This window comes from Aquarana catesbeiana, linkage group LG01, assembly GCF_042186555.1.
Source record: "Aquarana catesbeiana isolate 2022-GZ linkage group LG01, ASM4218655v1, whole genome shotgun sequence".
In the NCBI taxonomy this organism is placed as follows: Eukaryota; Metazoa; Chordata; class Amphibia; order Anura; family Ranidae; genus Aquarana; species Aquarana catesbeiana.
Window position 1 is genome coordinate 507,903,007 of NC_133324.1, and position 27,671 is coordinate 507,930,677.

Below are 27,671 nucleotides of genomic sequence, written 5' to 3' on the forward strand. Positions count from 1 at the left end.
CAACCCTGGGCAGTGGTTGTGGGGGTTTATCGGAATCTGGAAGCCCCCTTTAACAAGGGGGGGTGGGTCTGGGGGCCCGCTTTCAGATTCTGATGAGCCCCCTGCCCGCAGACCCCCACAACCATGCAATAGCCTGTGTTCCAGTCCACCCTGAAAATATGTGGGGATAGGTTGCTTGGCAGCAGAACCAGCAGTGCTTTCCCACAATGCTTGCAGTGGCTCCAAGCCTTTATCAGTGTGGTCAGCATCTTGTATTTTCAGCAGACATTATTCAAATGCTTCATTCCCTTCATGCTGCAAAGGGCTAAGCACCCAATGTGTGTCAGCTACACACCAGTGTCCATTAGGTACTCTTTGTGTAAATCTGCCAGCTGGTCAGAATGTCCCTAAGAGTCAGCTCTCCCAGATCCAACCACAGTGCGATATCCAAAAAAAACAGTAATGTACCATGACTACACCCACTTGACCAGTGGCTTGTTACAAGGTCCCTATCTTCTTCGTTGTTCTGGTGCCCATTTCTCCTGCCAGACACTGGACTCCTCTCATTGTGTAAAATAATCTTTCGCTTGCCAGCCAAAAATGCACATTTACTTGCAATTGTCCCCCCCGCAAGAATACAGTCTCTCAATTGGAAAAAAGAAAAAATGTACACCGCGGCAACTGTTCCTGTTCTCTCCACAAAACAGTCAATAAAGCACAAATAATACAGTCTTCTGTGGGTTGCTAAGGGCAACGGCAGCATGAACTGGAAATAAACTGGTTCCCCCTTACGTGTTCAAAGGCTGTCTGCCCTGGTTTCAGTCTCAGAGGCGTACTGACACATTCAGGCTCAGTCATGGGGTCTTTTTAACATTTATTGCTGGTCTTGAACAAAAAGCAGGGAGGAGGGTGGAGAGTACAGGATACACAGAGGTGCTAACAAAAATCCTGGAGGACAGCTTCCAGAACAATCTTGTCCCAGCAGTATTAAGCCCTATACTAGCAGCCTCAAAATGATGCTGAAAAGAGGACATCTGAGCAACAGTCACAGGCGAAAGGCCCTCACCTCTCCAGTCGAGCTTCCACAGGCCAATTTCCTCCAGCAAGTTTCCTAAAGTCCCTCAGCACATGGCACTTGCTGAGATCCATTGGCTCCCACTGCTGTCACTCAAAGTCGGTGAGTCGATGAAAGAGAGGGGGTGGGGCCAAATAAGATTATTTTGGAGATAACATATTCAGATAACTTTTCATAATCCAGTGACTGATCCTCCCAAACTATTCCTGGAACATTCTTCCAAAAGCAGACAGAAGCAATCAACCATCAGGTTTAGGGAAAGCGTGAAAAGACCTAAAAATGAATTGCAGCTTAGCCGGATACAGCAAAGCCATGTACTAAATGTAATCAGCATGGGGCAGGGGCACTACACAACATTTAGTATATTCAAAAAAAGAAGAAATGTAAAAAAAGAGTGTTTCTTTAACTTCTGTTTCTTTCAGCAAACAAGTGTATAATAATTCCGACTACAAATACTCACCACCACCTTGTCCAGTCAGTGGCAAGGAAGATATGCAAACTGCAACACGGTTAATAGATGCCCAGGCTGGGCAGCTCCCTAACTTTAAAGAAGAAGTACAGCCAAAGGCTGTACTTCTATGGATCACTGGAGTGCAGTTCGTTCTGCACTCCTGTGAACCGTTTTCAGCTGGCTGTCAGTTGACGTCACAGAGCTGGTCCAGACTAAGGAAGATCGCAACCATATGTTCAGGATCCACCCAGATGCCGGGACTCAGGCTCTCAGCCGGAGCAAAGCAGAGAGCCGTTGACTGACAGTCATCACCAGCTGTCTGCTCACGGAGAGCTAAGCAATCAGTGGGATTTGATGTAATGTAATATCTTAGAGTTCCCATCACTTTCTCTCTCAGTGACAATGGTCAATTGGTTGAGTCTCCAAAGTGGTGATACAGACAGCAATACAAATTTGCAAACTAATTTAAGTCTACCACTACCATGGGAGAGAAGCCCATCTAGTAGGGGTGGTAAGGGTAGTGCAGGTAGGCCTAGACAGTTGGTGGTAATAGGGGATTCTATAATCAGAAGGACTGATAGAATAATTTGTGGCCAGGACCGCCTCACTGAATGGTTTGCTGTCTCCCTGGTGCCAGGGTTCGGCATGTGGTGGACGGGGTTGATAAATTACTGGGAGGGGCTGAGCATGACCCAGCTGTTTTGGTCCACGTTGTAACCAATGACAGAATATATGGAAGTTGAAGGCTCCTTAACCACTTCCGGACCGCTGCACGCCGAAATAAGTCCTAACTTTGAAGAGGAATATCGTTGTTATGGCAGCAGCTAGCTGCCATAACCCCGGTATCCTCTTGTTTGGCCGGCGGTCTGGTTTTCGATAATAGTGGTCTCGGCGGCGGATCCGCTGCAAGATCACTTTTATCGGCGGCGGGAGAGGGCCACTCCTGCCACGCTCCAGTGACCTCCGCCGCTTGGCGGAGGCAATCGGATGCTCTTCCTTTCTGGGTATGGAGACGGGTGAGGGGAAGATGGCCCCCACCCGTATCCATACCATTGCAGGGCAGAAGTGACGCAAAACGTCACTTCCGCCCATAGTTCTTTTTTTTTTTTTAAATGACATTTTTTTTTCAGTTTTTTCTTGCATTTTAGTGTTTAGTCTTTTTGACCCCAAATCTCATATTTAACCACTTCAGTCCCGGGAAGAATTTACCCCCTTCCTGACCAGAGCACTTTTTGCGATTTGGCACTGCGTCGCTTTAACTGACAATTGCGCGGTTGTGCAACGTGGCTCCCAAACAAAATTGACGTCCTTTTTTCCCCACAAATAGAGCTTTCTTTTGGTGGTTTTTATTTTTTGCGCTATAAACAAAAAAATAGCAACAATTTTGAAAAAAACGCATTATTTTTTACTTTTTGCTATAATAAATATCCCCAAAAATAATTAAAAAAACATTTTTTTTCCTCAGTTTAGGCCGATACATATTCTTCTACATATTTTTGGTAAAAAAAATCGCAATAATCGATTATTGATTGGTTTGCAAAAGTTATAGCGTTTACAAAATAGGTTATAGTTTTATGGCATTTTTATTAATACATTTTTTTTTACTAGTAATGGCAACGATCAGCGATTTTTATTGTGACTGCGACATGAGGCGGACACATCGGACATTTTTGACACATTTTTGGGACCATTGTCATTTATACAGCAATCAGTGAAGGGGTTAACCACTAGGGGGCGGGGAGGGGTTAAGTCAGTACTAGGGAGTGATTTCTAACTGTAGGGGGGATGGGCTAGCTGTGGCACGTCGCTGATCCCTGCTCCCGATGATAGGGAGCAGAAATCAGTGACACTGTCACTAGGCAGAACGGGAAGATGCTGATGTATCCATGAGGCTATCGCGAGTATCCCCGCGGCGATCGAGTCCGTGGGACCCGCGACCCGACTCACGGAGCTCCCGGCCAGCGTGCACGCGCACTGCCAGCGGCGCGCACGCAATGGCACGGCGTGGGAATTCAAATGGGACTTACAGGTACGCCCATTTGCCCAGCCGTGCCATTCTGCCGACGTACATTGGCGTGCGCCGGTCGGGAAGTGGTTAAGAGGTCCTGTCATGCTTTTTTTCTATTACAAGGGATGTTTACATGTAAATGTAATAGGAATTACATTTGTAATAGGAATAAAAGTGACACAATTTTTTTTTTAAAAGAACAGTTTAACAAAAAAAAAATTTTAAACGCTCCCTGTCCCGCCCAGCTCGTGTGCAGAAGCGAATGCATACGTGAGTAGCGCCTGCATATGAAAACGGTGTTCAAACCAGACATGTGAGGTATCACCGTGATTGGTAGAGCGAGAGCAATAATTCTAGCCCTAGACCTCCTCTATAACTCAAAACATGCAACCTGTAGAATTTTTTAAACGTCGCCTATGGAGATTTTTAAGGGTAAAAGTTTGTCGCCATTCCACGAGCGGGCGCAATTTTGAAGCGTGACATGTTGGGTATCAATTTACTCGGCATAATATTATCTTTCACAATATGAAAAAAAATTGGGCTAACTTTACTGCTGTCTTATTTTTTAATTAAAAAAGTGTATTTTTTCCAAAAAAGTGCGCTTGTAAGACCGCTGAGCAAATATGGTGTGACAGAAAGTAATGCAACGACCGCCATTTTAGTCTCTAGGGTGCTAGAAAAAAATGTATAACATTTGGGGGTTCTAAGTAATTTTCTAGCAAAAAAACTGTTTTTAACAAATCTCAAAAAGAGGCTCGGTCCTTAAGTGGTTAAGAACCAATTTAATGAACTAGGCTGCAAGTTGAAGGGAAGGACCTCCAAGGTGAAATTCTCTGAAATATTGTCTGTGCCATGCACAAAACAGGACAGACGGGGAGATTAGAGAACTGAATTCCTGGCTAAAGACCTGGTGTAAGGCTCGATTCACATCTATGCATGTTGCTTTTGAGCGTTTCTGCAGTGTTTTTTGTGGTGCTTGCCATGTTTTTGAGCAGCGTTTTTACAGCGTTTTTGCTGCGTTTTTGCCACATTTTGTGTTTTTTTTTTTTTACAGTTTTTTTTAGACTGTATACAGTCTAAAAAAAAAAAAAAAAAATGCCGCAAAAACGCTGTAAAAACGATGTACTTGCGTTTTTGATGCTGGTCCATTGAATTCTATTACATGCAAAAGGCTGCATTTTGCATGAAAAAAAGTCCCTGACCCTTTCCAAAAACACAGAGGTACAAAAATGTTTTGATGTGAACATGTTCCATAGGAACCCATGTTAAAAATTCCCATGTATTTCTGCAAAATGCATCAAAAAACGCGTTAGTGTGAATGGAGCCTAAGAAGCGGGGATTTGGGTTTTTAGAGAACTAGGCTGACTTTTCATTGGGGGACAACCTATATGGTTTGCACCTAAATGGAAGGGGATCTGCTGTGCTGGGGGAGAGGTTTCTGGGAAGGCTGGATGAGTATTTAAACTAGGATTGAGGGGTGAAGGAGAAGCAAATTGGAGCATGCTTTTCTGGTGTTTTTCACCTTCCTCTGGATCAACTGTGGGTATATGGGATTGTATGTTTTTTTTTTTGTTTGAACTAGATGGACTTGTGTTTTTTTTTAACCTAACTATGTAACCATTACTTTTTAGTCATGAGGGTGGGTGATTGGCGCTAAGGCTGGATTCACACCTATGCATTTTTAGTGCTTTTTGCATTTTGCAGATTTGCAGTACAGTCCATTTAACATGGTTTCCTATGAAACATGTTCTGTAGAGCAAATCTGCAAAATGCAAAAAGCACTAAAAATGCATAGGTGTGAATCCAGCCTAAGAGAATAAGCAGAAACTTGTCTGTCAGTCTTCTCTCCAGTGGGTTTATTGTCTACATTCCACAGTTTCCTTATCTTCCTTAACAATTTGCTTATATTTTGTGATATAATGGAAGTGTTCTTTAAACATGAGCTGGGAACAACAGTAATAATTATGGTTTTAAGGCCACCGTGACAATAAGACAATTCATTTTCTGCCACAGATGTGCTTTCCCTGCCTGCAATGAGCTGAAGCTTGATGAAAACTGACTAGGTTAGCTCTGAGGCATCATCCCAGAGAGTGTGACTGTGTCCTCATTTCAAAAGTATCCAAACACGCAGATCAGTTTTTAACATTGCTGTCTTGTCATCTACAACTTTTCTTTCCAATGTCCAGCATACTAATGCATTTGCAGTAGAAGGCAGTTAGTATCCTGCGTCTGCCTCTGCAGCTTTACTTGTCTTTAACCATGATAGTGTTGTCATCAATACTAATCACTTTTGGATATTTAATTTGTCCATTCAAATGTTCATTGGCAGAATCATCCTTTGCCCTACTGGACTGGACTGCTTTATAAAACAATAGAAAGGAGAAACCACCAAGTTTTTTTTTTTTTAACCACTTGCCGACCACCGTTTGCTGACGTACGTCGCAGAATGGCACGGGTGCGCAAATGGGTGTACTCATAAGGTCTTCAGGCTTGGACCTGCTGATCGGTTCTAGCAAATGAAATGCCTCCCCTGCCTGTGTAAGTGTAAGCACGGGCAGGGGAAGTGATGTCATCTCCTCTTGTGGAACTATTTTTCATTCCAGAGAGAGGAGAGAGGACATCTAACAGTGAGTTGCACAACACTACACTAACACACTAACACCAGTACACGTAGGTACACTTGTCACCCTCCGATCGCCCCCCCCCCCCCAAGTTAACCCCATTCACTGCCTGTCACAGTGTCACCAAGTGCAGTTTTCAGATTTTTCACTGATCTCTGTACTGGTGTCATTTGTGACTCTAATCAGTTTTAAGGCAGCTAGTAGTAGCCCCAGGTAGCTTTAGGGTAACCCCTTAAACCCCCTGATTGCACCTAGTTAACTCTTTCCCCCCCTGTCACCAATGATCACCGTATTAGTGTTACGGTCGACGCTGATTAGTTAGTTAATTTTTTATAGCGTCAGGGCACCCGCCATATATTACCCAATAAAGGTTTAACCCCCTGATCACCCAGCGGGTGACATCGGTTAGGTTTTAGTGTCAGTTAGGGTCTGCATCAGCCCCAGGCAGTGTCAGATTAGTGCCAGTAGTGCTAACACCCACGCACGCACCGTACACCTCCCTAAGTAGTATAGTGTCTGAACAGATCACTATATTTGATCTGATCAGATCTATACTAGCATCCCCAGGAGTTTAGGGTTCCCAAAAACACAGCGTTAGCAGGATCAGCCCAGATACCTGCTAGCACCTGCGTTTAGCTCCTCCACCCAGCCCAGCTCACCCAAGTGCAGTATCAATCGATCACTGTCACTTACAAAACACAAAACGCTTAACTGCAGAGTTCGCAGAGTGAGGCCTGATCCCTGCGACACTAACAGTTTTTTTGGTAGAGATTGAAGCAGGCTCTGACAATCAGGTGCTCTTTTTGCCTGGGAGTTTCACTAGTTGTACCAGTAAATTTAGAAGCCACAATGTCCAATCGAAGGTACACTAGTGAAGAGGCCTACATGTTTCTGAGCTTGACAGATGAGAGTGAAGAGGAAGTCACCCATCTGTCAGATTCAGGCTCAGAATACGATCCAGTAGACAGCAGCGGCACCCTGACAGATAGCTCTGATGACAGAGTAGTGGTCCCTGCTAAGGTCAGGCGTACCCGTCCCCGTTCTTCTTCTGTTGTTGAGGTGCAAGAACCGCAGGGCTCTCGTATGAAGCAGAGAGCCAGTACTAATCCTTCTGGTGAACTGGCAAGCACCAGCGGCCTAGTACACCCTGGTTTTAGTCAAACCAGCACTGCAGTAACACTTGGTGACGTGGCGAGTCCCATTAGTGCAGTTCAAGCTGGTGCGGTGGCTAGCACAAGTAGTGCCCCGCAGCCACCAAGAAGGCAAACACAGGCCCGTCGAGCCCATAGTGTCCTTCCTGCTGCATTTGCCAATTCTAATTGGGAGCCCACCACTTCTGCAGCACTTCCTCCATTCACTGGCCAACCCGAAATTCAGGTGGAAACAGTTGATTTTACGTCACTTGATTTTTATTCGCTGTTTTTCATGGAAAATCTCTATAGATCTATTGTGGACCAAATCAATTTGTATGCTGGTCAGTTAATCGCCGCTAATCCCCATTTGACCCTTGCCAGAGAATGGAAACCTATTACGGTTTCCAAATTTAAGACCTTTCTGGGCCTATCCCTCCTCACTGACCCAATTCGTCATATGCCGTGTTCTCTGCATCCTCGGGGCGACCCTGAATATGATCAGCTCCACAAAATTCAGCCCCTCGTAAACCACTTCAACCAACAGTTTGCAGCCTTGTTTACTCCCGATCAGGTTGTCGGCCTTGTTGAGTCCCTGATTAAGTTTTATGGCCGCTTTTCTTTCAAACAGTATCTTCCCAGTGTGCCAAATATGGGTTCAAGATGTATAAGCTCTGTGACAGGGCAACAGGCTATACATATAGTTTTATGGTTGACGAGGGAAAAGGTAGTCACGTCGAGCCGGCTTATTAGCTGCTAGACTGCTTTTACAAGCAGTGGGAGGGAACGCACCGCCCCCCCCCCCCCCCCTCGCCATTTTCCATGGTTTTCTCTGGCTCTTCTGTCCCACTGGGGAACCCGATAATGCGGCCGGTAGTTCCGCCAGCTGACTATAGAGCTGATCGGAGACCAGAACGGCTCCAATCATCTCTATGGCCTAAGAAATCGGAAGCTACGAGCATTTCGTGACTTCGGTTTCGCTTAATATAAACAGCGCCATTGGGAAAGCATCTTATCACACCGATCTTGGTGTGGTCAGATGCTTTGAGGGCAGAGGAGAGATCTAGAGTCTAATAGACCCCAATTTTTTTTAAAAAGAGTACCTGTCACTACCTATTGCTATCATAGGGGATAATAACATTCTCTATGATAGTAAAAAAAAAAATGAAAGGAATAGTGTAAAAATAAAATTAAAAGGCAAAATAAATAGTAAAAGAAAAAAAAGAAAGCACTCCTGTCCCCCTTGCTCACGCGCAAAGGCGAACGCAAGCGTTGGTCTGGTGTCATATGAAAACAGCAATTGCACCATGCATGTGAGGTATCGCCATGAACGTCAGATCGAGGGCAGTAATTTTAGCAGTAGACCTCCTCTGTAAATCTAAAGTGGTAACCTGTAAAGGCTTTTAAAGGCTTTTAAAAATGTATGTAGTTTGTCGCCGCTGCACAGTTGTGCAGAATTTTAAAGCATGTCGTGTTTGGTATCTATGTACTCGGCATAAGATCATCTTTTATATTTTAACAGCCATTTGGGCAATATAGTGTGTTTTAGTGCATTAAAATTCAAAAAAGTGTTTTTTTTCCAAAAAAAATTGCTTTTGAAAAATCGCTGAGCAAATACTGTGTGAAAAAAAAATGCAACACCCAGCATTTTAATCTGTAGGGCCCTTGCTTTTAAAAATATATAATGTTTGGGGGTTCAGAGTAATTTTCTAGCAATAAATAAAATATTTTTTCATGTAAACAAAAAAGTGTCAGAAAGGACTTTGTGGTTAGCAGAGTGGGTGATGTGTGGCATAAGCTTCCAATGTTGTGTATAAAATGCCAGGACAGTTAAACCCCCCCCCCTCCAAATGATCACTTTTTTAAAAGTAGACACCTAAAGCTATTTTCTGAGAGGCATGCTGAGTCCATGGAATATTTTATATTTTGCCACACATTTCAGGAAAATTACAATAATTTTTTATTTTTTTTTCCACAAAGTCGTCACTAAATAATATATTGCTCAAACAGGCCATGGGCATATGTGAAATTACACCCCAAAATACATTCTGCTGCTTCTCCTGAGTACGGGGATACCACTGAGACTTTTTGGGAGCCTAGCTGCGTACAGGACCACAAAATCCAATCACTGCCTTCAGGCTTTCTAAGAGCGTAAAATGGTGATTTCACTCCTCACTACCTATCACAGTTTCGGAGGCCCTGAAACGTCAAGATAGCACAAAACCCCACAAATGACCCCATTTTGGAATGTCCCACTGGGGAACCCGATAATGCGGCCGGTGGTTCCGCCAGCTGACTATAGAGCTGATCGGAGACCAGAATGGCTCCAATCATCTCTATGGCCTAAGAAACCGGAAGCTACGAGCATTTTGTGACTTCGGTTTCGCTGAATATAAACAGCGCCATTGGGAAAACATCTTATCACACCGATCTTGGTGTGGTCAGATGCTTTGAGGGCAGAGGAGAGATCTAGTGTCTAATAGACCCCATTTTTTTTTAAAAAGAGTACCTGTCACTACCTATTGCTATCATAGGGGATAATAACATTCTCTATGATAGTTAAAAAAAAAATGAAAGGAATAGTGTAAAAATAAAATTAAGAAAGAAAAGGATTTTTTTTTTCTTTTTTCAAAATTTTGTGACAAAAAGCAAGATCTGCAAAATATACCCATGGCATGTTTGAGCAATATATCATTAAGTAACAATTTTGTGAAAAAAAAAATGTATTGTAATTTTGCCGAAACTTGTGGCAAAATATAAAATATTCCATGGACTCAACATGCCTCTCAGAAAATAGTTTTGTTCTATCTTGGCATTTCATGGCCTCCGAAACTGTGATAAGTAGTGAGGAGTGAAATCAAAAATTTCCGCCCTTAGAAAGCCTGTAGGCGGTGCTTGGTTTTCAGGGTCCTGTACGCCCTAGACTGCTAAAAAGTCCCACACATGTGGTATCCCTGTACTCAGGAGAAGCAGCAGAATGTATTTTGGGGTGTAATTTCACATATGCCCATGGCGTGTATGAACAATATATCATTTCAGTGACAACTTTTTTTTTGTCATTTTTCAATCACTTGTGACAAAAAAATAAAATATTCAATGTACTCAAAAAGCCTCTCAGCAAATTCCTTGGAGTGTTTACTTTCCAAAATGGGGCCTTTTTTTGGGGGGGGGGGGTTTGTACTGTCCTGCCATTTTAGCACCTCAAGAAACGAGATAGGCAGTCATAAACTAAAAGCTGCGTAAATTCCAGAAAATGTACCCTAGTTTGTAGACGCTATAACTTTTGCGCAAACCAATAAATATACGCTTGTTGAATTTTTTTTTTTACCCGAGACATGTGGCTGAATGCTTTTTGGCCTAAATGTATGACTAAAATTGAGTTTATTGTATTTTTTTTATAGCAAAAAATTAGAAAACATCTTTTTTTTTTTCAAAATTTTCGGTCTTTTTTAGTTTATTTTGCAAAAAATAAAAACTGCTGAGGTGATCAAATACCACTAAAAAAAAGCTCTATTTGTGGGAAAAAACGGACTCAAATTTCGTTTGGGTACAACATTACCAGTTAAACAGCACAGTGAAAAATTGTGCTTTGGTCAGGAAGGGGGTAAAACCTTCCAGGGCTGAAGCGGTTAAAGCTTTCTTGGGTGCATCAAAACCCCTATAACTGTAGTATTTTTTAATCAGTGTGAGTGTATTCTAAAGCAGGGGTGGACAACTGCAGCTCTCCAGCTGTTGTGAAAGTACAAGTCCCATCATGCCTCTGCCACTGGGATTCATGCTTGTAACTATCAGTCTTGCAATGCATGGGACATGCAGTTCCACAACAGCTGGAGTTTGCCATTGCCCAACCCTACCCTACTGAGAGAAATATCTAAAGCTGTTCAGTACAAAAATGTAGACCGTGTGAATTGGTGGCTTATTTCTTTTTTATTTTATTTCATCTTTTGTAGAGATAAGATCTCCATGCCTGCTTACCCTGCCCAAGATGCTGCCTTAGCAGTGGTGTCCGCTGGGGCCAGCCGTGTGTGGGAAATGTATTATCCTTGGTATGTAAGACCCATCTGCTTTATCAGAGACTGGTTTCCACAGAGTAGAGACTGGATGATACAGAAGTCATACCAACAAGCATCTGATGAGAAGCAGAGTGTACCAAAATAAGCCTAACAAATATAAAAGAACTAGAAACATATTTTTATTATATGCAAGTCTTGCAGTATGTCTGTGGTGCTTTAATGTAAAAATTGTTTTCAAGATACCAAACTGCTTTCTAGTTTTTCTTTAAAATCCTAATGCAGATTATTTTCTAAATTTTTAAAGGATAAGTTCACCTCTTCCAAAATAAATAAATGCCCATCTTTTTGCAGGTAAAAATGTGCATTTATTTATTTATTTTTTTGTTTAGGAGCCTGTAAAACATTGCACCCATGATCACCTAAATACGAGTGTAACATGTAACATGTTAGAAAAGGTAAACTTCTCTTTTAAGAAACTCTTCTTTTAAGAAACTCTTGAATAGGAAAGCCACACACCTGTCTATATAAGACCTTACAGCTCACAGTGCATGTCAGAACAAATGAGAATCATGAGGTCAAAGGAACGGCCGAGCCAGTTTAACGCCATTTCGTATTGCGTGCGTTACTGGCAGTTTAATGCCATATAGTTTTGCGTATGTTACTGCCAGTTTAACGCCATATTGTATTGCGTGCATTACTGCCAGTTTAACGCCATATAGTTTTGCGTGCGTTACTGCCAGTTTAACGCCATATAGTTTTGCGTGCGTTACTGCCAGTTTAACGTCATATAGTTTTGCGTGCGTTACTGCCAGTTTAACGCCATATAGTTCTGTGTGTGTTACTACAAGTTTAACGCCATATAGTTTTGTGTGTTACTGCCAGTTTAACGCCATATAGTTATGTGCATCACTGTACGTTTGGCGCATTATATTGCAGTATATAATATTGTATCCGTGGAGTGTGTCTGCATAGTGTGAGTAGTCAAATTAAAGGGCACCAAACATCTCTTTACATTGATTAAAGTGCACCTACGTACAGATTTCAACTTCTCCTTTACATTTGCTTATAAGCACCGCCCCCTCCCTCCCAATAATGTCTAGGAGAACAACAAGGAGAGAAGAGACGTTCCCTTGGCACTGTAGGTGGGCCAGCAATAAATGTGTCCACAGGCAAAGGTGGACGTGGTGGTCAGTCCTCAGGCAAAGCATCATTTCCTCTGCTTAGTGAGTTTGCCCGTGCTATCCAGCCACAGCATGCAGAGGAGGTGGTGGACTAGCTTACTAAACATTCCTCATCCTCTGTCACACAAGCAGAGACAAGTGTGCAGTCCCCTGCAGTTGCCAGAGTAGATAAACCTGCCTCCTTGTCCACATCTATTCCTGCCATAGCCCTAACATCAGCCACTGAGGAGTCAGCTGAGTTATTTGACCACAGCATCAGCCACTTGCTCCTTGATGATGCCCAGCCATTACTGTATTCAGATGCTGGTTCTGAGGTTGAGGATGACAAGAACATGAGCCTAGAGAGAGGGAGGAACACTGGTAGACAAATTGGAATTCATGTTCACCAAGCCGCAGCGTATTGCCAAGTTGTCTCCAGTGGTAATGATGAAGATAGAGGAGATGGAGATGATGATGATGAGGTCACTGATGTGACTTGGGTGCCAGATAGAGCAGAGGAGGAAACTGAAGGTGAGGAGGCACAACCCCAAGGAGGTCGGCATCAAGAAAGAGTAGAGAGCAGCCACCCTATTCCATCACATTCTGCAGCTGTTATCTCCCGGCCCACTCCCCACAGGCACCACCGACACCCAAAGACCAATTTTCCTGCACCTGTTGGATAGGTGCATATCATTGCAATTTTTTACAGCAAGGCAAATTCTTGCTTACATCAAGAATACCTCTATAGGGTTACGGTGGGAAGGCACCGCCGATACCCAAAGACCATTTTTTCTGCAACTGTTTGACAGGTGCATATCATTGCAATTTTTTACAGCAAGGCAAATTCTTGCTTTCATCAAGATTATCTCTATAGGGTTACGGTGGGAAGTCGCCACCGACACCCAAAGACCAATTTTAACGCACCCGTTACTTCTATACAAAGTCAAAGTGACACCAGAATGTATCCAAAAAATCTCTAATCTTGTTCCTAGTGCACTACATTGTGGCCTCATCATACACACTGACTCCCCAACACTGACTCCCCAGCTGTTGCTGAGCAAAATAAAGGCATCTTGCAGGAAAAATTGTATTTTTTTTGGCTTTATAAATTCAGTTATTGCTGCAGCAGATTCTAGACATGGTACAGATCTGCCACTTTACAGTTAGACTAAGGGGACCCCCCTGGCACTATATTGGAGGAATTTTTCATTTTTAGGCTCTCACTTTAAAAATCAAAAACTCACTGCTCATTTAACCACTTGCCGACCGCCGCACGCCGATGTACATCCAAACTTTGCCAGCGGATATCGTTGTTATGGCAGCAGCTAGCTGCCATAACCCCGGTATCCCCGTTTTCGTGCGGCGGTTGGCTTTCTGATAAAAGTGGTCCCTGCAGCGGATTCGCCGCAAGATCACTTTTATCGGTGGGGGGAGAGGAGCCCCCCTCCCGCCACCATCCGGTGCCCTCCGCCGCTTACCGGAGCCGTCGGTAGAGACGGAGGCGATCGCGTCTGTCCTATAGCTGTGCCTGGAGACGAGTGAGGCTAAGATGGCGCACACTCATCTCCATGACACTGCTGAGCGGAAGCGCCGTCAAAACGTCACTTCCGCCCACGCCTCTTAAAGGCATATTTTTTCAATGTCATTTTTTTAAATGACTTTTTTTTTTTTTTTTTTAATTGCATTTTAGTGTAAATATGAGATCTGAGGTCTTTTTGACCCAAGATCTCATATTTAAGAGGTCCTGTCATGCTTTTTTCTATTACAAGGGATGTGTACATTCCTTGTAATAGGAATAAAAGTGACACAATTTTTTTTTTAAACTGTGTAAAAATAAATAAAATAATGTAAAATAAATAATAAAAATTAAAAATATTTTTTTAAAAAAACCTCCGTCCCGACGAGCTCGCGCACAGAAGTGAACGCATACGCGAGTAGCGCCCGCATATGAAAACAATGGTCAAACCAGACATGTGAGGTATCGCCGCGACCGGTAGAGCGAGAGAAATAATTCTAGCCCTAGACCTCATCTGTAATGCAAAACATGCAACCTGTAGAATTTTTTAAACGTTGCCTATGGAGATTTTTGAGGGTAAAAGTTTGACGCCATTCCACAAGCGGGCACAATTTTGAAGCGTGACATGTTGGGTATCAATTTACTTGGCATAACATTATATTTTACAATATAAAAACAAATTGGGCTAACTTTACTGTTGTTTTATTCAAAAAAGTGAATTATTTAAAAAAAAAGTGCGCTTATAAGACCGCTGCGCAAATACGGTGCAAAAAAAAGTAGTGCGACGACCGCCATTTTATTCTCTAGGGTGTTAAAAAAAAACATATATAATGTTTGGGGGTTCTAAGTAATTTTCTAGCAAAAAAACCTGTTTTAAACATGTAAACACCTAAAATCCAAAACGAGGCTGGTCCTTAAGTGGTTAAAAATGACATTTTTCACAAACTTTTTTTTTATTGATCCATGTCCCCCAGGGCAGGACCCCATAACCATTGTATGCTTAATTACTTGCATTTAAGCCTTCAAAATGGGCAGTTTTGATATTTGACGTTCGGGTCCCATTGACTTTAATGGGGTTCATTGTTCGGGTCCGATTGTTCGCGGTGTTCGGAAGTTCTGGTCCGAACCAAACAGGGGTCCGTTCGGCCCATCCCTACTAACCACTAAGCCACCATGCTGCCATGGGTAGAGGGTGGGTAAAGGGAGGGTAACCAACAATTTCACTTCACTGTATGAGAGCTGCAGCTTGCATAGCTCTAATACTTGCATTACTGGAAGCACAGCGCTGGCTGTACTTCCTGCCATTAAGATTTTTACCTAGATTGCATACAAATTCAAAGTGTTTTAGACTTGACCTCTTATTATATGGTTTTGGTAAATCTAAAGGAAAATTGTAAAAGAAAATTGTATAATGTGTAGCCAGCTTCAAAGTGGAACTGATCCATTGATTTAACTGTTTACCCAAAGTTACATTCAAGGCATGCCATGAATGATAACTGTCACAGTTGCTTGTGCTCTCAACTGAACTGTCTAGCCATCAAATGGCTGGTGTCATAACAGATTGCATGTGAAGCACCATGGCAACTGCAGATCAAACAGAGATTAACATTGGTTGTAAAGGATAGGAGGGTTTAGTTCTTTAAACCACTTACAGCAAACCGCCGTAGCTGTACGTCGGTACTTTGACGTAGAATACCGTGGTTATGGCAGCAGATAGCTGCCATAACTCCGGTATTTTCTGCAACGGTGGGCGGTCCTCTTTGCGATAAAAGTGGTCTCTGTGGCGGATTTGCCGCAAGATCACTTCTATATCGGCGAAGGGAAAGGTGCCCTCTCCTCCCGCCACGCTCCAGTCGTCTCCGCCGCTTACCGGACCCGCCGGTAGCGACGGAGACGATCCAATGCTGTCCCCTCAGTAGCATGGAGCCGAGTGAGGGAAAGATGGCCCCCACTCAGCTCCATAACATTGGATGACGGAAGCAACGTGAAACGTTACTTCTGCCCAATGATCTTAAAGGGGAATTTTTTTTTTAAATAAATAAATAAAAACACATTTATTTATTTTTTTTATTGCATTTAAGTGTAAATGTGAGATCTGAGATCTTTTTGACTCCAGATCTCACATTAAAGAGGTCCTGTCATGCTTTTTTTTTTATTACAAGGGATATTTACATTCCTTGCAATGGGAACAAAAGTTACCCAAAATATTTTTTTTTAAAAGGACAGTGTAAAAATAAAAACTAAAATAAATAAGAAAAAAAAAAAAATTTGATTCCCGTCCCTCCGAGCTCGCATGCAGAAGCGAACGCATACGCAAGTCACGCCCATATATGAAAACGGTGTTCAAACCACACATGTGAGGTATTGCTGCTATCGTTAGAGCGAGAGCAATAATTCTAGCGCTAGGCTACCTCTGTAACTCAAAACTGGTAACCTGTAGAAATTTGTAAACATTGGCAATGTAGCGTAACGTTACCTTTGACAACAGGGAAAAAATTGGGCTAACTTTACTGTTGTCTTATTTTTTTATTCAAAAAAATAGGATTTTTACATCATACTTACCTGTGAGATACTTTTGAGTACATCATGGGACACAGAGTCAGGCTAATATTCATTACCTGCTGGGTTATACTTCATCATTAGGTGAATGGACACTGGTAGGTCTTCAGACAGGAAGGGATCCCCTATATAACCCCTCCCATACAGGAAGTACTTTAGTTTTGTAGAAAGCACTAAATCCTCAAAAAAGAGGGGAGGGATCTCTGTGTCCCATGATGTACTCAAAGAAAAGGATTTTACAGGTAAGTATGTGATGGATTAGGTAAACTGCATATTTTTCTATGTATATAAAATGCATACTTTTCTATGTATATGTGTACGTGTAAAAGTGCTTTCTTATTCCTTACTGAAAACTGGCTGCCAGCAGCTTCTCTCACTGCCCGTGTGAGGTATCATGTTTCAGTACAGCAGCAGACTCTTATCATTAACTCTTTGCATCCCTGGCTTAGCTTGCATACCAGCCAGCTTTCTTTTTCTTCGGCAACAGAGTGCTTTATTAATTCCTTGCTCAAAATGGGCGCTAACAGGAACCCCTCCCATCGAAAGAAGAATGTATAACCATGATGGCGCCTCCATCCAGGACTACGCACAAGACATGACATCTAGGTTCTGGAGGAAGTTCACCTCATATGGACATGTGCAATCAGAGGCTACTAGTATCTAGATAGCGATATACTCCCTCACAGCACAAGTCGCTCACATATATAAAACCCCATGTAACCAAACAGAATAAAGAATTATCACGTATGCGAGGACAGACTCAGTGTGGTATTTCATTGTGCATCCACCCAGATTAAACAGGTCTAATCAGGATGGGGACAGATACTCACCAGACGAATGGTCTGATCCATTTCAGCTGGCGCCCAAACGTGGGGCCCTGGGTTGTGAACCAACGGACAGCCGACAGAGAAGACGCCGAGGTGGACCAACGCGGACGGGCTGGAGACTGATCACCTCCAGAGTACGGTAAGACATACTTTTCAGTACCTTACCAGTACGTGACCCGTCTCTGTTGTTGGTCTATCTCTGTGTCTGATGCGGCTGCCTGCAGTCATCAGAGACAGGTAATTGCTTGCCCGGGGTCTAATTGTATCGAACCTGTACCTGAGTATCTGTTGCCCGGTTTGTGTCTGTATATATGTGTCGGTTGTCAGAGAGAAAGAGACCGGGAGAGTGGGTTGGTGCACAGAGGGACTAATTTGACACGGTAACTCTCCTGCCGGTGGCAGCGTGGTGTGCGCGTTATAGGGGAAGGGTGACAGTTTGCGCATCACAGGTGGCAGCATGGTGTGCGCTTCACAGGTGGTGGCAGCGCGGTGATTCTGTTTGTGCGTCACAGGTGGCAGCGCAGTGTGAGCATCACGGGTGGTGGCAGCGCGGTGAAATCCGCTCCTGAGCATCTCTCTCCTCCTGTGGCACTGATTACTATGTCATGTCATGTCCTAAATGTGTACAATATTGGATTTTTGAAAGTATGCAATGTGATGAAACTTTAGTTATGAGCCTGTCAAAGTTTTTATAATGCATATCACTGATGGGTCTAGCAAAAGAGAATTATATCAGGCAATGTAAATGTTTGAGAAGCAGAAAGATAGCTACACATCGCTGAGTTGAAAAATAAGCGTGAGAAATCATTTTGAGCATCAGAGAAGCCTGTCTGCAGCTCTGCCCTCACCCCCCACCCTTGCGTTCCAGTGCAAGGAGTGAGGTGCCCTTCCCTTCAAATTCCTGTGTGAGAGACTGCCTGAAAAAACTAATTACTAGTATAAGATGTGATGTTTAAATGTGAGGGATATACAAGACCGGGTTGGAATTATGCAGGAGAGAAATCAGAAGGAATGTTGTACAATTATTAATGAGGATTGCTGGATGTGAGACAAGAAAAAGCTGAGGATGTTTTGATTACTTTAAATGTGGTAAAGGCCATCCACAGAGAACAATGGATAGAGCAGGAGGTGCAGCAGGGAAAACTGACGGTGTATGTGTATCAATGCCTTAACAAGAATGAACCGTTATGTGTGCTGACTGACAATAACAAGCCACCGCCCTATGATGACTGTGACACCTGTCACTCCACTGAGCCCCGCCTGCCATTGCACGCCCCATTGCTGCCCGTACTTCTGCCCACAGCCCAACCCTCCTTCCGGCGGCCATCTTAGTACACCCAGTCAGGAATTATGAAGACACCCTAAGACTCCTTCAGGCGGCCATCTCAGTACACCCAGTCAAGATGCTGGAAGACTCCCTATGACCTCTTCCGGCGGCCATCTTGGTACACCTGGTCAGAGCACCGGAAGGCCTACAGGCCCTGTAACCTCCATCTACGTGTTCATGAGGGCGGACGGTACCTTCTACATGCCTCCCCTACCGAACCAAACTCCTGACATGCCCAACATATTAGGACTGTAGGCCACTGCTCCAGCAGGTGGAGTTTCCCCGATACAACGGCAAGGCCAGATGTGAGTTTACATTCATATCAACATCCCCTGGCGTCCATACCGGACACTTTCCCATCCTCTTTACAGGATGAGGAGTTGATTACTTGGAACCCCCCTCCACAAACCCCAATGCCACAGGCATTGACAGTAGTTCCTAGGCCAGTGGCCGATGCACCTTGACATGGAAATTCACTGTATTGTTCATTTAAGCATAAGAGACTCCATGTTGTTCTCACTGTTGAAATGTGTTCTGTAACCTTCACCTAACACACAGACACATCTCCTACTAAACGCTCTCTTCTCACCCCTCCCTTCTCAAGGTTTTACTTTTGCAATTGTTCTATTCGCTAGCTTTTAATAATATATTTCTATTTGTTAGCTTTTAATAACATATTTCTATTTGTTAGTTTTTAATAACATCTCACACCACCCCTGTTTTAGAGTCCCAATCAGAAATTAGTCATAACAGTTTGGCGAGTCAGATATCAGGAGTTTGGCAGAGTTTCCAGAAGCAACTGCGCTTTGATCGGGATCATCGGGGAACGCAGACATCAGATGCCGGCTAGGTAAGCTGTCCTTAAGCTTGCTATATTTCTGCCTTTCCTATGTATCCTATCTGTCGGTTCTCAAGGAAACCAGACTACTCTCGGACCTTTCTGGTTGGGTAACGTGTGTGTGTGAATGTGTTTGTGTCCCCCTTCATGGGTTGGACTGTGTGTGGATAGGGAAAATCCTCTGTAGTTCCCTGCGTTGACTCCTTGTGGGTGACCTGGGTCAGAGGCGCATGGTAGGATCAGATAAAACTCACAGAGAAGAGAAGAGACCAGGAGGGTCTCTTAATGAGTGTTTTGTCTATTGTCATAAACCCCTTCTATCCACATAGACAAGTGGAGACTATTCTTGTAAATCTGCAGGTTTGCTGTACTATTTGTTTTAGAGGCAAGAGGGTATAGGCACAAGTACAGAAGACTGGCCAGTCATTATGGGCATTAACTTAATTAAGGGAATGAAGGGTGAGAGGCCTTCAGAAAATGCCCTGTGCAAGATGAGCGCTAGAGAATATACGAACTGAAGGTACGGTTCCGCCTATACTGAGCCCCTAGATAAATGGGTAGAATGGACAAAGGGAACAGCTGAACCTTTAAAATCTGAAGGGACTTTTGAGTTACAAGTATGGCAAACTTTTCTGCACGATTATGGTCCACTACTGTGCAGTGAAGGAACGTGGAGAATAGCTTGCACAGGGGAAACAGAAGCTAAAGTAGCAAATCAAACTGGCTTGACAGAGATGTTTAATAAAAGTACTGCCCAAATTTACTATGTTTGGCCAGAAGACTCTGTAGAGGAGAACTCCCCACCTTATGTAGCTGCCAGTTTGGCTTTAAGGGGTCCACGTACAAAAGCAAAAGAATTAGATTACATGGAACACACAAAGGATGAGCTATGCAATATAGTAGAGAGCAAAGGTTTAACAGCCCCATATCAACCTACAAAGAGGGATTTGGCTCGTATCCTAGAAACAGATGATTGGCATAAATCAAAAGGCACATATGCAAAACTAGATCTCTCTGAACTTAAGGCTTTGGCCAGAGAAAGAGAGATAGAGTCTGAACTTCCAGAGCAAACCATAATTTCCATATTTTGGCAGCAAGATGAAGAGAGAAGGAAGGGAGATGCCACCCCTTTTGCCCCGGCACAGAGCAATCTGTTGCAGTTTATCCTGTCAGAACCCAATTAGTTTTTGAAAGTAATGCTGTTGACAGTAAGTCTCAAATTAAATGGCATGTACCTTTTAGTCCCCAAGATATGAGAGCCATATTAGAGGGATTGGGAGATCCTAGAAAGAATCCAATTGGGTTTGCAAACAAACTTAGCGCTGCACAGGAAGCATATGAGGCTTATGCTACTGACTCATCAGCTTTTTATTAAAAGCAGTGGATCAGGCATAGGAAAATGGCATGCCAGTATCAATCATGTTAAATAGGGGAGACAATGGTCCTGAGGCCAGAGTAAAAGTATTTTTATAAGAACTCACCTATCCTGGATGAGAAACAGAATTAACCCGTTTAATCGATACTGGTGCAAGCCGAAGTGTTTTTATTATAGAGGACTTACCTCCAGGATTATTATCTACAAATGTTATCTCTGGTGTTGGCCCACCTGGGACCTCTACTGATTTGGTTGAGTCCAAGCCACTTAAACTCAGGCTAGGACAGCAAAAAGAAATTGTCTCTAAAGTGTTAGTTTCAGACACAGTTCCTACCAATCTTTTGGGAGCTGACATTTTGAACCAAATTTTAGCAACCATGGACTACACTCCTACAGGAGTCCAAGTGGTCAGTAGTCTGTCAGGAGAAGTTTTAAATTCTGCCTGTGGAGTATTTTTAATCCAAGACCCCACGCCACCATTTCCACCAGAATTGAAAGTGATTCCCGCTGAATTATGGGCCACCAGCAAATATCATGTAGGTCTGCTGGATTGCACCCCAGTCATGATAAAAATTAAACCCACAGATTAAACAGTACCCACTGAGTATTGCTGAGACTGAGGGGATAAAGGATCAAATCACTCAGCTGAAAGCAGCACGGGTTTTTGTACCAATTAAGTCACAAGTCAATACACCCCTGTTCCCAATTGCAAAGAAGCCAGACAAGAAAGGTGGGCAGGTGACATACCGCATGGTGCATGATTTGCGAGCCATTAACAATATAATTAAGGCAGATACCCCGATCGTGCCCAACCCCTGCACTTTACTAAGTGGAATACCTGCCTCCAGCACCTGCTTTACAGTGATTGATCTTGCAAACTCTTTCTTTTCGGTGCCCCTGCACCCAGATTGCTGGCACCTTTTTTCATTTACCCATGATGCCCAAAAGTTAGAATGGACAAGATTGCCCAAAGGCTGTGTGAGTAGCCCCTCTGAATATAATACTGCGTTAAAGCAAGTATTGGACCAATGGTCCCCCTCACACCCAAACACAGTTTTACTTCAGTACATAGGCTATTTTCTTATTTGTTCTGATACAAAGGACATTTGTAGAAGAGAAACAGTAAGCCTTCTCGTGTTTATAACAGTAACAACAAAGTTAGCAAAGATAAGCTACAATACTGCCTAGAGAAAGTGATCTTCCTGGCTCACTGCATTTCACAGGGAATCCGTCACCTAACCCCAGATCGAGTTAAAACTCTACAAAATTTTGAAAAGCCAAAAAATGTACGGCAACTACGTGCCTTCTTGGGGTTAGTGGGATATTGTAGGGACTGGATTCCAGAACTTATGGCTCCTCTATATGAGGCTACCACTAGAAACCCTTTCAAACTCACATGGAAGAATGAATTGCAGATGAAGGAGCTTATTTAAATTTTGTCTGAAGCTTCCGCCATTGGACTTCCTGACTATACTAAGACTTTCTTGTTGTTCTGTCATGAAGTCAATGGATTTGCTGCAGGTGTACTCACCCAGCTACATGGAGACAAACAGAGACCTGTGATGTATGTATCAGCCTCAATAGACCCTGTCATCAAAGGCTCCTCCAGTTGTATGCGAGCCATAGCAGCCTGCATTTTGCTGCTAGACAAAGTAACTGAGCTTGTACTAGATTCTGCTCTGATCCTGTATGTGCCACATGCAGTACAGGAAATCATGAATCAAGTAAATACCAGACATGTGTCTGCCAGTAGATTTGACAAGTACCAGTCTGCTCTTTTTGCTCCATCGAATTTAACAATCAATGTATTGCTTTAAATCCAGCTACTCTTCTTCCTATAAGTGATGAGGAAGATGCAACAAATGGTACTGATGTAGAACCTGAGAGTTTTTCTCATAATTGTATGGCTCTGATGGAGGTAGAAAGGGCCTCTGTCACACCAGCAAAAGATGAGCCTTTATCAATTGTGACACACACTTATTCGTAGATGGTTCCAGATTTTACACTGATGCTGGTCAGCCACACACAGGGTTTGCTGTAACCACTACAGACACCATTTTACATCAGGAAACATTGATACCCCAGATGTCAGCACAGGAAGCAGAGTTGTGTGCTATAGTCAAAGTATGTCATCTCCTAGAGAATCAAAGGGGAAACATTTACACTGACAGCAGATATATGTTTGGAATAGCTCACGATTTTGGGCCTATTTGGAAAGCACAGAGCTTCCTGACTAGTGCAAGGAAGCCAGTGAGACATGCAAAACTCATAGAGCAGCTATTTGAGGCCTTTCACAAACCAGCAGAAGTTGCCATCTTGAAGGTAAAAGGACATGCAAGGGTAAATGACATGACAGCCGGGGAAATGCTTTAGCTGACCAAGCGGCAAAGGATACTGCCCTTATGGCATTTGGAGTCACACCCACTGTAGGGGTCGCCCAGGTAGCAGGGACAGAGTCCCCTCATCCAGAGCAGTGGGATGTAGAAACTCTAATTCAGTTGCAGAACCAGGCCACTGATGAAGAGAAGGATAAGTGGATCAAATGTAATGCTACCCAAAATCAGCAGAGCCTATGGAGCGCTGACAACAGGTGGTATCTACCCAGGAGTTTGTACCCAGTTTTAGTACAACTGGCACATGGCGTCAGTCATCTTGCTAAGGGCAGGACGGTGGCACTTATTGACTGCTATTGGATAGCACCTGGATTTAGTGCATTTACAGCCAGGTTTTGTGCTTCATGTCTCACTTGTGCTCCTTACAATGCAGGGAGGCCTGTCCATGTTCCCCAAATGCATTTAAAAGCCAGATTTCCCTTTTCAAAGAATTCAAATAGACTACATTCAGATGCCCAGAATAGACACCTATGAGTACGCTTTAGTGTGTGTTGACATGTTCTCAGGTTGGTCCGAGTGCTAGCCAGTAGCTAAAGCAAATGCAAAAACAACAGCAAGGAAAATTTTGGATGAAATAGTTTGTAGATATGGAGTTCCTGAAAACTATTGAGAGTGACAGAGGGACCCATTTTACTGGGGAAGTAATGAAAGAAGTAATGGAAGCGCTTCACATACAGCAAGCTTTCCATACACCTTATCATCCACAAAGTAGTATTAAAGTTGAGAGACTTAATGGAATTTTGAAAAACAGATGTGCAAAAATTAAAGCAGATAAAGGAAAAGGATGGGTGGAAACTTTTCCATTAGCCCTATATTCTGTATGAACTACCCCTAAACAACCACATGGGCTGTCCCCCTATGAGATTTTATTTGGAGGGCCACCCAAAACAGGGCTATATTTTCCGCAACAGTTGCAGGCTTCTCACTCTAGTCTGTTAGAATATGTTCAGATTTTGCAAAGAACATTGAATAAAATACATGAAGGTGTTTATAAATCTATCCCCAACCCAGATTCTGTTTCAGATATTCACAGAATCCAACCAGGTGACTGGGTGGTGGTCAAGCGACACGTCAGAAAGCTGCTAGAACCAAAATTTGACGGACCACATTTGGTGCTTTTGACAACCGGTTCCGCTGTCAAGTTGGAAGGAAAGCCCACCTGGATTCACGCCAGTCACTGCAAGAAAATCCTGAAGTGATGATATCCTTTGAAAAAATTATGATGATATTTCTTTTCTTTTTGTTGTTTGTGAGAACTGAGACATGGAAAAATAACCCTTTCATCCAAATGTTAAAATTGTAAGCAACCTATAGCAACGCTAGTAACTGCTGGGTGTGTTCTCACTTATACCCCCAAACAGAAACAATACTCATGATAGCAATGCCTCTCAAATTCACTGATCTAAACAGGACCAGAATAAATGGCTCATACATCGTCTTCACAGCTAATGAGCACAGATCAGTAACTTTGATGGTTTCAAAACAGATAAACACTCCACAAATTTGTATAAACATTACATGCCCATTTAACACTAAATGTACACGGTTGGGCAATTCAGATTGCACCGGAGCAAAAATGACAGTTTATGGAGGAAACTATGGTCAATATTATTATATCCCAGATCCAGAACTAAATAGAACCCTTTATAGTACAAACTGTTCACAGTTCCCAATATGTGAAAATATCCGTTACCTGAGATTCCACGTTATTGCTTCCAGTTTTTTAAGAGCAGGCATACCATCCATACGTAGAGGGTTATATTATATATGTGGAAATAAAGCTTACACCTGGCTTCCTACTAATGTTACAGGTACATGTTATATTGGGAAGTTAGCACCTGCTTTGGCTGTTCGCAAAGATACAGTGCGACCAGATCAAGTCCAGAATACCCTTTAGTGCTCAAAAGAGAGCTGTTCTCTGAAGGTGACATAGCATGGTCATGATTCCCTTCCTGGACAGGATGGGGAATTGAAGCAATGAAAAGAATAAATAATTACACTAGAATTGTAGATGAGATTATTAACCTTACTACCACTGATATAAGTTTATTAAGTGAAGAAATGGCTCAGCTTAAAAAAGTAGTATTAGAGCACAGATTAACGCTAAATTATCTCACTGCAGCTCAAGGTGGGATGTGTAAGGTATTTCACACTGACTGTTGTATATACATTTCTGATAATGAGGACATTATTAAAGGGCATCTTGCTAAGATAAAGAGAACTACAGAATAAGGTCAGAGATATTGCTAAAGATGGATGGAACCCCTTTCAGAGTTTAGGAGGTTTTGGTGACTTTTTATATGGCATAGCAACATGGTTACAGAAACTAGGTGCTTACATTGTGATGTTCCTATTTCTCATATTTGTTATTTACTTCCTCATCAGGCTATGCCTCTGTGTGACTACCCACTGTACCAACAAATGTACCAGCCCTGATGAACCCATTATTGTGAGAAAGCAAGGAGAGAGCTGGACAGGACGCCGTCTCTCTGCGCCAATGTAACAGGAGTTACCAGCAATCGTCTGAATGTAACGCGGAGAAGAATGGTGTCAAATAAACAAAAGGAGTGAAATGACATCGACATTCACTGTACTGTTCATTTAAGCACAAGAGACTCCATTTTGTTCTCACTGTTGAAATGTGTTCGGTAACCTTCACCTAACACACAGACACATCTACTAAACGCTCTCTACTCCCCCCTCCCTACTCAAGGTTTTACTTTTGCAATTGTTCTATTCGCTAGCTTTTAATAATATATTTCTATTTGTTAGCTTCTAATAACATATTTCTATTTGTTAGTTTTTAATAACATCTCACACCACCCCTTTCTTATCTATGTATAAAATAACATGTAATAATACATTTTGACACTGAACAGACATTTTAACACAGTGATTGAGTCCTGTGAATCTGTTCCTGCAGCTGCAGTATTAACTTTTGTTTTAGAGTCCCAGACCTATGATGTATGTCACGTTCACTCCATCCCAAGCATCCACCCTGGTGACCACTCTGCCAGACCCAGAAAAACAACCCATGCCATTTTTCCGTAGGTTGGCCCAGATCCAAAAAACCTACTCAGCAGCATAGTCAGTTTATGTGAAATAAAAGCTGGAGATGCTTACTGGCCCATCATGGAGAAAAATCTCCATGATGCAAGGATTGTCGATGACAATACCTTTACTTCTGGAGTGGCATTCTGTGAGCAGCTGCGCAAGTGGGCAAGGGACAGACTGGCCGACCAAGCCACAAGTACCCAAGATGTTACTCAAGACAAAATGGAGTCAGTAGAAAAGTATTACACCAGACTGTAACAAGTTTTTTTCAGATTTGGGATTTACCACCCATAACAAGGCACACAGTCAGATGCTGTCCTCAGCCTTCGTGGCAGGCCTCAAGGAGTCAATCCGAAAAGGCCTCACCATGGCCCGACCGGAGTACCCTGTGCTGCCCCTAGGCACCCTCCTTTTGGTAGCAAAGGGTCTGGAATCCTCTCAGATCACCAAGAAAACCACACCACTTATGGTTGCGTGGACTACCCCATACACACCCAGGCCACCACCAACCTGTTTCAACTGTGGAAATCCTGGACATTACAAAAGGGACTGTAAAGCGTCCAGACGCCCTAGGCTATTTCCCCCACCATGGAACCCAAATGCACAAAATCAATATCCTCAGCAGTAGTACCAACATCAGCGGCAACAAAATCAAAACCCTGGACGTCCCACCTCGGAACACCTGGATCTCCTACGCTAGGAATTGGGCAAGCCTGTGTCACCAACCCCTGTCATGGCAACCTCTTCAAAGAACCCAGAAGGCCCATTAGCGGGGGTGACCCTACCCATTGAAGGGCAACCAACCCCTTTCCTAATCGACACAGGTGCAGCCAGAAGCGTGATTAGAGAAGAGGATTTACCTGACCACTCCTACCTTTCCGATATTGACATATCTTGTGTGGGTGTAGATGGAACTCCCAGAACTAACCCGTTGACCCGCCCCCTACAAATTGGAAAGTATCCAGACCTTCTGGCTCGATTAGTTGTCTCTTCCACCTGTCCACTCAATCTCTTGCGAGCAGATGTACTGTCCAGACTTCAGGCTTCCATTGTCTTCTCTGAAGATGGATCTGTTACTGTCTCTTCTCCACTGGGCATTAAAGGACAATTCTGCACTGTGTTCCATCCCTCTGCTAATGTCCATAGAAGAATCACCTACTACTGCAATTCCACCGGATGTGATGGACAGAATTCCAGATTGTCTATGGCCCACAGGAGCTGAGGATGTAGGACACTTAAAGGTGCCACCAGTCATGGTACAGTTGAAACCTGGAGCTCCCCTGCCCCGGAAACCACAATACCCACTAAAGTTAGCCCAATCTGCAGCTATTTCAAAGCATGTCAA

At 43.2% G+C, this 27,671-nt stretch overlaps 1 protein-coding gene across 4 annotated transcripts in view; it reads left to right on the forward strand.

Annotated features, from left to right (window-relative positions):
• The window catches only part of HSD11B1L (hydroxysteroid 11-beta dehydrogenase 1 like), a 115,874-nt gene extending 89,710 nt beyond the window's left edge, over nucleotides 1-26,164 (forward strand). For 2 of the 4 annotated variants that reach the window (XM_073593700.1, XM_073593690.1), the window contains exons 7-8: nucleotides 11,215-11,310; nucleotides 25,658-26,164. In XM_073593700.1, the coding sequence (XP_073449801.1) occupies nucleotides 11,215-11,310; nucleotides 25,658-25,775 (214 nt within the window). In that variant the 3' untranslated portion in view covers nucleotides 25,776-26,164. Of the gene's footprint in view, nucleotides 1-5,526; nucleotides 5,629-11,214; nucleotides 11,311-19,391; nucleotides 19,517-24,283 lie in introns of those variants that run through there. The other 2 variants (XR_012235360.1, XR_012235361.1) reach the window with 2 other exon arrangements.
• Nucleotides 26,165-27,671: the final 1,507 nt, after the last annotated feature.